This window comes from Prosopis cineraria, unplaced genomic scaffold (genome assembly GCF_029017545.1).
Source record: "Prosopis cineraria cultivar Desert tree isolate PC_DT_omini unplaced genomic scaffold, ASM2901754v1 PC1, whole genome shotgun sequence".
NCBI classification, from domain to species: domain Eukaryota; kingdom Viridiplantae; phylum Streptophyta; class Magnoliopsida; order Fabales; family Fabaceae; genus Prosopis; species Prosopis cineraria.
In genome coordinates, this window is record NW_026555332.1 from 759561 (window position 1) to 772810 (window position 13250).

Sequence of the window (13250 nt, forward strand, 5' to 3'; positions counted from 1 at the left end):
CATGACCTTGTTAAACTGTGATTGCCCTTCATCTTAAGCATAATGAAAGAGTGCAAACGACTGTTTTTTTTCTTTTTGGCCTGACAATTGAAATCGACAAGCTTGCAAGACTTTTGGCAGCCAGGCATTTTCTGCTTGCTTTGTATCCTGAGACATCCAAAGTTAATGCACAAGTGGAAGCTCAAGCTCTCTTCAATATCATTCAAATATTTAAGCAACAAAGTCAAATTACATGGATTGCATGATACATTAATACGTTGTGTTTTATCAATGACCAAACTTTTAGATATATCATTAACCATAGTTGAGTTCAACGACTTCATTTAATCTTGCCATTTTATTCCCCTCTTCATAGAATTTAATATTATTTATTACGTTTTTCTCACCGAAGCCTCTCACTTTCTTTGTGTGTATCCAAATTGTTTTGAATAATTTATTAATCATTTTCTCCTCAATAAATATCACTCACTTTTTTTCTTTAATTTCAAATCTCATCTTTTCTTGCAAGCTCACACGAATACCTTAATATTTTTCTGTTTGTAACTTCAATTTTATGTCCTTGATATTCTTTAAAAAGCTTAACTGATATTCAGTCATCTGGTATTATCACATATCAATAAAATTTTCCTTTAAACTTGAGTACTTTTGGATTGCAAATAAATCATCTAACCTTTCTCCATTCAAATATTTGAACGGATCATATATGTTTTATTTTATAAAATACAGTATTTAAACTTTATAACATTTAGGCTAGATGCAACTTTGTAGCACGGACAAGTGCATTAAACATTTAGAACCCCAAGTTGAAGCCATTGTGAAGAATAAAATTTTAATTCGTAGCTAAAATTTAAAATCACAAGTGCTTTACTTAGCTCACCTGAAGATCTTTACAGCTTTCAACTTCTAACGACCAGATTACATTATACAAAATAAACGAAACTAAGATCCACATTTGACATTATTATGCAGACCGCAAGAACCAAATTATTCGTGCCAAAAGCTATGAAACTCCGAAAAATTCCCTAATCAATCAACATTTCCCCATTCGTGGCCTGAATTGTGCCCTTGCTACTCTGAATACCTTGGCCTTTATCATGTTTCTTCAGCTCCCGGGACCTCACAAACTCCTCAATTCTTGCCTTGAGTTCATCATTAGAAATCAGCATATCGGCGGTAAGATGAGAACGGTTGAATGGGTCGGTCTGTATAAAAAACCATATCGGCAAAGATTAGAAAAATAAATTCCCTCACTGAATAAATGATTAATGAAGAAGAAAAGATTAAAGGGGTACATTATCACTAAGAAGATGCCTCTGAATGACAGGACGATCAACTGTGATCCTTGAAGAAGGTAAGATAACTGGATCTTTCATCAAAGTGTACTGCAACAGAAAGGTCAAGATTTCCAAGTTAACATTGAGATTTCTGGAAAATGTTTTATAGCCAATCAAGAACAAATAAGAGTTACCCCCTTCTACACTACATCAACCCATTCCCAAAGCAACTTGAGCATAATATAGATCAAATAACTTAGTCACGGGTTACTCTTGTAGCAGAGTCACACAAAGAAGCCTGAAATATACCTGAATTGGATCGAGGAATTCATCAGGTATTTCCCCTAAAGTAGCTTCAGTATCCATGGCCTCAGAAGCAGCGACTTTTGCTTTAGCACCGAGTTCAACAAATTCATGTATAACTCTTCCATCCTCGCCTATTCTTCTAAGGACATCTGCTGCAGCACTAAACAGCTGCAACAAAACTCCAAGTGTCAAATTGCATTTGATTATAGAAATTCAGAGCAGGGGAATAATTTCCAGTATATTATAAGTCAAATGACAATAACCTGATCATTGTATGATCGACCATCCTTAGAGATGGCAGACGGGAAGATGTTGTTGGTATCACCTCTGGCTAGATGAACATAAATGTGCACAATCTTCAAATTGGGGGGGGGGGAATCTCGGAATCAGTAATTATCTTTCCAACCATGATGTAACACAAACATTAACACGGCACCTCAAATATTGGATTGGAACTCAAAAAGTTTCTCTCAAAAAAAGGACCCAAGCATCAACACTAATGTAAAGATTAAAATTAAAAAAAAAATGATTTGCCACATGAGAAGTGAGAAAACAACAAATTATCTAGAAAAACTGAACCAAATTGAAAGCCCAACAAGTGTGGCAGTGCTCTCCATCTTTTACGGTTTCCCACAGCATTAGGAGAGCTTCAAGTAGGAGGGATCCGATGATCCTGAACTGATCTCACTGGATCACAAGATCTTGTACATTGGAACCCATGTTTATGGCCCCGATTCCATTAGTATGGAACATTTTCTTTTCCAAGTGAAATCCCCTAGTATTTAAAAAAGTGGAAAGGTGCTTTCATTGTTCTGGATAAGAAGCCCTCATATCTTAATGCATGTATTTAATTTATTCAAAGCTATTTGAGCGGGATATACTTTCTGGGGAATATTTCAGTCTTTCATACTCCACGGACAGATAGTTCACTAATAGACCTAGGGAAGAGAAATTTGACTCAATCACATCTAGATCATGAATTTTTTGTATCCATATTAAGCAATAAGATATTTCTTGAAGGGTGTCATAGATATAAATCTTGTCTTTTTCACATTCATCATAGTTGGAAGCTTCATCTTTGTATCAATATTGTCAACATCATCAATATCATCACTATCAAAAACCCTTAGGCTTGTTATCCAATCTAGATGGAAATTTATTAACTGGGTTTGGGGTCGTAGGGCTAGCAAGAATTATGCAAATTCTCCTAATATAGGTTTTCTTGGCACAAAAACCCATACATTTGAACATGACCATAACAAAATGTTGAATTCTGTGGTATCTTATATTTATAAAAAACACGAAGGTTAGAGGGCAAAAATGTCCTGGAACTTTACCACAAGGGGCATCTTGTATCCTAAACTTTTGTTTGGAACAATATCGCCTTGGAACTTTAAAAAATGGTGCAATATCACCCCATCATTAATTCTAGAAAACAAGTTTCACCAAGGGTATTCTCGTTTTGCCCTCCTTAGCTTCCTTTTGCATCTTTGGTCTCCATTCAACACAATTCTTCATCTCAACTACCAAACTGATCTGAAGAAGGATTAATAGCAAAGTGACAGTCATCATCATTTGCATGAGGGAAGAAGTCTTTCCTCCTCATGCTGCTAGGAGATAGAACCATTGCATCGCCATTACTATGGTTAGAGGGATGAGTTAACAAATTAAGCCCAAATCTGTTAAACCGTTTCTTTGGATTTGCATGTGAAATTGATTCCCTAAATCAAGTACCCAGGAACAGTTCATTTTGCAGAAAAGAAAGGAAAATGAGCTCCTTCCAATGCCCCTGTGGTGCTAAACAACCAACACAATCCACATGCTCCCTAATCAATTCACTCCAAAAATTAACCATGCCAGATTTTGTAAGGTTTAAAAGGTAAAAAAAGAACAAAGAAAGAAAAACAAAACGAGACTAAAGTTTAGGAGAAAATCAAAGGGTCGATACATATACATGCTTGGTCCTCGATGCTCATGATCTCGCCAACCGAGGGCAGCAGGAAGATTGTTTGCAGGGAGGATTGGAGCCTTTTGAGCATTGGCCAGAAGACAAAGCAGCTTAAGGCTGAGGAACTGCCAGCAAAATTTCGAGGGAGTAAGATTGAAGAATTTTGTGATGCCATGGACAGCAGAGGGATCAAGTTTCTGGTGTATAGGAAGGCTCAGATCATCTTCATCATCGCAGTTGCCCCCCATGTTGAATAGGAAGGCTCAGATTAGCCTTTTCTCAGACAAGAAAAAAAATTCAACACTTATAGCTGCAAAATCCAAAGCGTGAGGAGGTGGGACATGGAGATGAGAGGTGGGAGGTGGAGAAGAAGGAAGAGATAAGAAAAGGCAGCTGGAGACCCAAAAACGTAGAAGGAAGGAGGGTTAAAATAGTAAAATAACCTTAGTCAAACTTCATTTTAATGGTCAACAGTTTCCAGATATAACAGTGGGGCAACATTACACCCTTTTTGAAAGTTCTGGGACAATATTATTCCAAACAAATGTTTACAATACAAGGTGCCTTTCGCGGAAAAGTTTCAGGGCATTTTTACCCTTTAACTCAAAAAACAGTTGATTTCATAATGAAACACCTAAAATGTGATATTAAAAAAAAAAAAATTCTGTACTTGAACAAGTATATTTACATCACTAACAAAATATACAGTCCTATAGAATTTGTGACATTTTGACCCATATACATGGTAAATGAGCATCTTCATAATAAACCATTGAATATGTACACCAACTTGGTTCAATTTGGAAGACTAGAATGAAATGAAATTGAAAATACAAGAGTAAATTTACAAATATCATGATATCAAGATTTAGTGCTCAGTGCAGCTTAAAAGAGTGATGAAACAAACAAAAAATACATCAAAAAGTTATAATTACAATTAAATAACAATAACCTTGCGACTTAATTTATCAATTCCCTTTCTCTTATTTTGACCTCAGTTAATCTATGATAAATTGTAAAAGCATTAATTCACTTCAGATCATGTATTCATTTAAATCTACCACCCAAATACACAAGGAATTTTACTGCTCTGCACGAGTAACTAGACCATGTTAAGGTGAGATTTTGTCAAGATTAATATTATGCCCAATTTAGTTTGCATAATCCACAAAAAGAAACATGAATTCAATTTATTTATTATAAATACGTTCAGACCACCAAGCAATGCACATCGTCTCTCCCAAATCCTGTCAAGTCTTCACCATGAAAAAGAGGGAAATAAACAAAAAATAAGGCTTCAATTATAATCAATGCCAACCTGCTTAAGCAAATGCTTGGGACGGAATTCATACTTTTCAGGATCTTTCAGACTAAGTGATTTTCTTTGGGGACCCACCAGTTGCAGAAGAAAGTAATTGAGCATGCTGGCCACTCTTTCAACCTTGAAAAAAATGAAAGCATAATTATATTAACAAGTGCAAAAGGAGAATGACAAAATTTTAGGAAAATATTTGAGATTATCCACTAAAAAAGCTTCCTTAAGATAGAAAATGTTGGAGATATATAAAGAACTTACCATCTCAGGAAGGAGGAATGGAGCAGTAATCTGCTCTGAAGTAAATGCAAGCATACTAACATCTTCATTTGCCAACTTCATATCTATTCGAATAATCTACAAAATTATCCAGTAACATGCTTTTTTCAGTGTCTAAAATTCAAAAACAAAAGCAGATATTATTGGATATACAAATCAGACAAACATTTTCTTGCGAGTGGAATAGCCGTGTCCTCTCCTGCCTTTCTTGAGCTGATCGTCGCTCCCATTCAGTGGTATTCGACATCTCAGCTTCCAATTCTTTTAGCTCAAGAATTTTGTTCAAACTTTCATCTAGAAGATAAATACTATCATTGATCAGGAAGTTTAAGAAATTTAGATAGACACCCTTTTCCTCTTCTTTAGCAATCTGGCAAAAAAATAAGTTTAGCAAATGTTAGAAACACATATGGCTGTGGTGTGAAATTACAATCTCAAGTATATTTTATACAGAACCTGTCTCCAAGCATTACGATGACTAGGGACCTGCCAGAGGTATTCTAGCAGTTCGGCAATATTATGGCGGATGTTAAACTTGTCATAAAACTGGAATGCAAAAATGATAATTAAAACAATCAGCCAGTTAATCTTGAACTCAGATGAATGGTATCAATTACTGCAAGACCGTCACCCTTGAAAAATGTATATGTAGATTGAACTTTGCATTTAGGAAACCACATTTAGAGGAAAATGTGTGTGTGTGTGTGACATATAAATGAAGGAAAGATTAGAAATCCACTTCTACAATACCCCTAACAATGTTAATTAGGCATAAGCTTTTTGTTATAATAAAACAAGTTTTATTTAATTCCATATAATTTTACTAAATGAACAAGAGTCAAGACCTCAAACAGGACTCAAATTGACCAGTTTGTTAATACCCAAGTTTGAGATTCAATACAATTATCAAGAAAAAGGGTGATTTAAGAACCATGTAGATAAGTTCCTAATCAGGTGTGTGTCACCAAGATAGCCTTGAAATGTAGCAAACCTGAGTGTGAGAACCAGTAAACTCAATGTCAACGTAAAGCTTCAAAAGATTGCCCACAAGATACTCAAGAGACAGCTGGTGCCCTTCAAATAGAGTGGCTGTAGCAGATGATCCACTGAATCAAGGGGGTAACAAGGGGAACACAAGAGAACCAATTATAAACTTGGACATTTCAAGTAAGATTTAGAAATAATTGTAACAGAAGTTAACAGCGTCATATAGAAGAAAGAAATCAAATCACCTCCTACGGGGCATCCAGCAATTCAAGACTTCAACCATCTTTGCTCTCAAATATGGGTTTTTGATAAATTTAGGACTGGCCATGAACATTATTACAAAGTTCATGAATTCATCCTGCAGAACAATATAAATGCAGCATGATGATTAATGCACAAGCAGAAAAAATTGCATGCTAAAGGAAAAAATACCAAATGAAGCTCCTGGAGGTGGAATCTACCAGAACAACCCCATCTAAGGCTTTTGGAATCCGAGAAGCAAATATGAGCAATTCCATTGCATCTTCTACAAAATGCTCAGGCATCGAAGCAAATTCCATTGGGCAAGTTGATGGTAGAGGCATCTTAAATCCCCCAACCAAGCCAACCAACCAAACAATCATCAGGCGGTAGAAGGAAAGAGCATTTTGAATAAATGTGTTATCCTAAGGAAAACAAGAAGAAAACAAGTCACAATTAGAATATTGAAAATTTAAGAAATAGAAAGTTATAGCATAAACTACGCCATATAATTTGCAAAACAGGGAGTGAAATTCAGAAACTTTCATCCATTAGATGGAAGATATATTATCTCGAGTTATATAATGGTGCACTTGTTTCAAAAGTTCATGCTAATAAGTCATATTTCACAAGTAGACTAGTAGAGAATCTTTTAAGTTACTTTTGTACCAAACACCACATAAGAAAATTGAGAAATGATAACCATTGCTAAGAGGGCATAAAGGAATCTAAACTTAATATTTTCTTAGTTCCATCACTGAACATAAAAACTAGGAGCACAAAATTATCTTTGTTTCAATGGCATGCATGCAACATCAAGTATTTGCAGAAATAACAAGAAAACTTCTAAAGAGCAAAAGGAAGACCTACCCGCAATATCTGAGCTTCATAACAAAGCTTTTCCTGTGAGTAAAGCTCAATTTCTTTCTCAAGTCGAGCTATATCTAACTCCAACTGAGGAGACGATGACTGTGGCTGCATGTCTTTGAGTGTTGACAGAGAATCTTCACACCTAGAAAGATCCTGCGTAAAATTCCACTCCAAAATTTATATTTCCCAAGAGACGGAAATCAAAGTAAAAGATAGACTTAAACGAATTAAAATTCATAGAAGAAAACAGATAAGGAACCACGAGCATAATACAATACAAAGACATAAATATCTGCTCACACACAAGACATCTGATTACCTGAACTACGTGTTTGAAGTCAGAAAATGCTTTCAAGAGGCCTAAGTTGAGCACTCTTGCAGTCATAAAGAAGCATTCGCAAATAAATGGGTATTTTGTCTTTTCAGCATGTGATGCAGGTATTGCATTTGAAGGATCACCAGCATTGTTACTACCAGAACTGGTAGCTTCCTGAGATTGTTGCAAGCGTTTCTCACCATCATTACTCTTTATCCATTCAGCAACTTCCTCGGAAGATGCATGAAGGGCAGTCAACCCTCTAAAAAACAGATTCACGACCCAAATTTAGATAGAGAGATATAAGAAGCATTTAATGTTCATTTTTAAAAGCCTTCACCTTAAATCCAGACGCTCTGAATAGTAGACATATTTTGCATCAATTTTATCCCTTTTTGTTAAATTTGCATCTAAAAATGGCTCACAGAGGCGAAGCATAACAGCACTGAGATTTACAAACATGCCTGAACTTGCACAGGTCATCAGATCAACCTGCTCAAAAGGGGGGAAAAGCCATAAGTCAAATAGGAGACACCACCCGAAAGTTATTAATGTCTTATCATTAGAGATAGAACAGATAGAAGTTAAAAAGATCAATTTAAACCTAAACATGAAACAAATGCAAATATAGCCATAGATATATCACTATATGTGTGCATTTAATTGTATAAGAAAATAGAAGACAATCGATTGGAAAGTTCTATATTCTTACGTGTTTTATCTTATTTTCATCATACTTCAAATTATAATGCAGTTTGCAGATGAAAATTACCTGCATATGAGCCCTGAATGCATTCTTATTGATTACCTCAGCAAGATACTCAAGTACATTTTCACGAGTATCTGTACTTTTCAGAAGAATGAGGAGAACCTCACTCAGGCCATCATATAAGTTATTCATAACGGTTTTAATTGTGGTGAATGAAGATAGCAAATCAGATGGACGGCGAGTAGAAGCATCTGAAAAGCACTGCTGTCTGTTTTTTTAATAAAAAAAGAAAAGGAAGGAGTCAATTTGTTAATAAACTCAAGTCAAATACAAAACCAAGTAGAAAATAACCATTCCAAACATCCAACCTAAGGTGCATGGTTAACAACATAGACTTCAACAGGAATTAGCTAGTTCAGAGTAACTTATGTGTAAAAGCCAGTAAAGAAATGGTAGAGATACTACATATGGCACAGTAAGTAAAACAAAAGGGCAAATAAAAAGGGAAGAATGACCATAAGTGTGTAATAAATGATGGAAGGAGCAAGCTACAAGTGATCTATCCACTTAGCATAAAAGAGGCTGACAAAATGAAAGCAATAATATCGTGTCGAAGGTTTCCCAACAAGCACTGGTATGAATTCCCTAAAATACCAAAACCAACGGTTTCTTCTCTTATTGATTGAGGCATGCATAATGCTTCAAAGCTATGATTGATGAAGGAAAGGTGACTAGATGAGATTCAGTCACTGATTCAACAAAGCAAGCAGCTAAATGTAAGATAATTCAACTAGGGCAGCAAGGTATGGTAATAATAATAAAAATATTTTTATTGTCTATATTTACATCACATTAAGGTACTGGGCTTTTTCCCTTTTTCACTTTTTTCAGCAACGAAGAATGGGAGGGACATTCATAAATAAATGCAGCACATTTTGGATGACAACTCTGTCTGTTGTTTACAATCAATCAAGTCCCCACTAAACATGAACTTGAAACATTGAAAACGATCACAAGGAAAGAAAGTTTTCTAATTCCTCACTTTAATAAATAATCAGATCTCAGTGTACTTCGAAATTGAGAAAGCGACAAGACAAAAGAAACTGTATAATTGATACTTCTCAGGCTACATGGAAAGGACTCTTGAGCTTGACAACATTCCAATTAAATAATCATTTGTTGAAAGACCATCATACTGACTACAGATTTGTTCCCAAGACCCCAAAGAATAGAAATAATACACATAATAACATCCGCTCATTGATAAAGCTTTTATATTTGCTTATCTGATTCAGATAGCTGAACTACAAATGTAGAATGAAAGTGATACTAAAACAAAAAGGTAAGTTTCCAGTTTTCCTTTCAGTAATGTTATCCTTCATTACCAATCGCAGGCAATAGGAAAAGAAGACATCGACAATTTCGATTAGATATTAATGCACCAAAAAATATTTACTTTTAAACCCGTCGAAGCCAAAAATTCACTCACCCAACGTCAGGCTGGCTCCTGAATAAGTCTTGATCAGGAAGAGCGCTAATATGAAAGAAAGTGCCTAAAATGCTAGTCATTTCAATTGCACGTCCATTCATGTAAACTCCTTTAGGAATCCACCACCTGTGGCTCACGAGAGACTTTGCACCAATAGGAAATCTAACCAGAAACAGCAATGCCCTCAAAAAGTCTTGGAAATTCCCAAGAGCCGAAACTTTCATCACACTACCCCTCAACTCCTCGTACAAACCTTTCAATATTGGATCCAAATTATCAAAGTCTGAGTCCCTGAAAAATTCCTCCAGAAACCCAGGCGGGCTTTTAACTCCTCCAGCACTGCCACTCCCACCGAAGCCATTGATGGTGCCACCGACCTCAGAGAGGATAAGGGGTAACAATGGTGAGTTCTGGTGTTTACTTGCACTAGAATTTCCATTTTGAAACATGTCAGGATTCGCTAGATGAATTCTGCAATATGATACACACAGCTTCTTTGCTTGTTTCACCACGGATTCCATCTCACCCCTCAAACTTTTATCTTTCATGTTCGCAATTTTCTTCCCCTCATCGTGTGCTCGTTGATAGCTACTGATTAAGTACTGAAAATGCGATTCAGCTGAAGAGAAACTCCCACAAAGCCGATCAATCAGAACCCGTTCCATCAAGTCCCGTGAAAGCCTCAAATCGCTGCCTTCGCTGAGAATCTCAGCTGCTGTCAATTCCAAGTAAACGACTCTTGGATCGTTTCCCGTGGCATCAGTGAGGGAAACGAGAAAAATTTTCCTGAGATTATATCCTCAACTTCTTGAGGAGTCCTCTGGGGTTTTGCGGCCGCCATATCGCGATCAAAAGGAATCGTTTTCTGTTTCTACAATTTCTTCACCCGTTCTCAATCAATAAACAAGAAATGAAAAGGCTGACAATAAAAAGAACTGATTTTCAACGAAAATATCTCAACAAATAAACAGAAAACGATACAAAATCCCGGTGTTAAATAAGATTCAGAGTAAGGACTAAGGAGACGAATTGAACTTCGGTGGAAGGAGGGGAACAGCAGAACCTTAACTTAGTAGATGGAGAAGAGGACAAGGAGCAGGGCAAGACTTCCTCCAAGATTAACAAAGAATGTTTGCTCCATCAGACTCCTTTTTCTTGTTTTTACTATGGCACATATATATATTTACACAGGAAATGGATGGATCATGGGCTGAGAATCCGTAAAAAATAATAAAATAAAAACATAAAAATGTTATAAAATTCACGGATATCCACTTTAAATGATTTAATCAAGATATACAAGAATAAATCAAAGTTGAGTGTAGAGAAATTAAAATACATATATACACGCTCCAGTATACAGAGTATGGTATCTCGTTACCAGGTCATTTCATTTGATGGGAGGAGAGGGAGGGATAGCATTTTCCCAAACCTTATTTGGTAAAAACATAAGAAGTGGAATAGATTCTCTCTCCCTTCTGAATTGGGAGAACTTGGATGGATTTCCCCCTTCGTTAGAAATCTCTTCCTTTACTTCCACATCAACGAAACATAAAAAAAAAAAAAAAAACCATGAACAAAACTGGCATAAACACCATTAATCACACACAACTCACGAAAAAACACAAAGAAACCAAAAAAAAAAAAAACCAAAGTCACAGAAATATTTTAGCATAGACAGGGAAAAAAAAAGAATTATTAAGTTGTGTAAATATTTTTTTCCTAAGATTTTTTATTAGATTAGATTATCGGTTTGCCTTAGAAAAGTTTTTGGATTATTTTACTTTTTATTAGTAAAATGATAAATTTGCTAAAAAATTAAAACTAAATATGCTTATTTGGCAAAACAAAGTGAAATTAAGGGCCTGTTTGTTTTAATTTTTTATAAAAAATAACTTATTTTTTGAAAAAAAATATATTTTATTTTTTATATTTGTTTAAATCTTTAAAAACAATCAAAAATTAGAAAAGTACATTTTTAATTATTTTGAATAGCTTTTGAAATAATCTGATTTAGTATATGGGAGAAAATATTACAAAAATTCAGAGATACATGAAGATATTATAAAATTTTAAAATAATTAAATAATAAATCATTCTTCATTAATTTCTAAATTAATGAAGATACTATAAAATTTAAAAATAATTAATTAATAATCATTTTATTTTTATTGTAATCAAATATAAAATAATGTATGTCTTTAATAAATCTTTATAAATTAAATATAAATTTTTATAAAATATCTAAACCCAACTCTTTTGTTTCAGTCTTAAAAAAAATGGGCCATTAAAGTGTAAGAAATGTATTTTTTTTTTAGTGATATTATATTTTTATTATAACCATTTATGTATATATGATATGAAAACAGTTCATTTTAATAAAATGGATAAGATTTAGGAGAATACTTATATATTTAGTATTATATACTTAATATGTTTTTTATCTAATCAAATCAAAATACGTGAATTTAAATATGTTAATAACATTAATAATAAGAATTTTTTATAAAATAAATAATTTATAAAAGATATACATATCTTCATTTAATTAAAAACAAACACATTAAACATACTCCCTTTATTTAAAAATATAAAGTACTTTTGGAGGGGTTGGATATTCAAAAATATAATACAATTTTAATTTTTTAAGATATAATCATTATTATTTTTTAAAGTGCTTCTATTGAATATGTCACTTTATATTTTTTTACGGTGAAATACCTTATTAAATAAAAGTAAATATAAAAAATGAGGTTAGTTTAAAGACAAGTAGCTAATTTATTAAAGGTGAAACTTAATTAAAAATACCTTACATTTTTTAACTAAGGAAGTATAAGGTTAAATATGTAATTTTTTTATTGTAAAATTTATCATAAACCATAACTTAGAAATCTATTATCGTTAATAAGAAATTTAATCCATCTCATTAATAAAAATTAATTTTGATTGTTAATTAACCATAAAATAACATAAAAAGACCTTAAAAATTATAATAAATAATTAAAAAAATTATAAACAATGACCTAAAAAATTGCAGAAAAGAACTAAAATATTTTTGGCTATTTTTTATAATTTTTGAGGTCCATTTTTGTCATTTTCTAGTGAACTAACTATCAAAGGTAACTTTTATTAATACAAGGGTCAAATTGTATCATTTTTAAAAATTAAAAAAATATTTTACACAATAAATGAGTTTAACATCTATAATACTTTGGATATAAAGTTTAGAGAATAATTTACTTGTTTACCCTTCTTCTTCTCCTTCTTTTTTTTTCAATTTCTACTTATTTTATTCAATTTAATATGTGGATAAAGCTGTCAATTATGGCTGGTCCAACAAGCTTGAAAAAGTTTATGACTGAGCTGCTACTTTAAAATGTAAAATGATAATTTGAGCTAGTTATTTTAAGCCCTAAAATAAAAAGGCCAACCCTTTAGGGCTAGGCCGACCATTTAAGCCTTTTTATAATTTTTTTAAATTTTAATATGAAAAAAAAATTAAATACTATGCTAATGT

General features: G+C 33.5%; 1 protein-coding gene across 1 annotated transcript; it reads right to left on the reverse strand.

The window, feature by feature from the left end:
- Window positions 1-841: 841 nt before the first annotated feature.
- On the reverse strand, window positions 842-10894 carry LOC129311589 (probable ubiquitin conjugation factor E4). Its single transcript, XM_054953932.1, is given in 17 exon segments — window positions 842-1202; window positions 1293-1382; window positions 1584-1748; window positions 1844-1936; window positions 4847-4969; window positions 5105-5200; window positions 5289-5492; window positions 5579-5668; window positions 6114-6228; window positions 6355-6467; window positions 6571-6774; window positions 7220-7372; window positions 7539-7797; window positions 7876-8027; window positions 8308-8512; window positions 9734-10526; window positions 10529-10894. Coding segments are annotated over 17 exon segments (3081 nt in total). The 5' UTR covers window positions 10575-10894; the 3' UTR covers window positions 842-1022.
- Between the last annotated feature and the right edge of the window lie 2356 nt (window positions 10895-13250).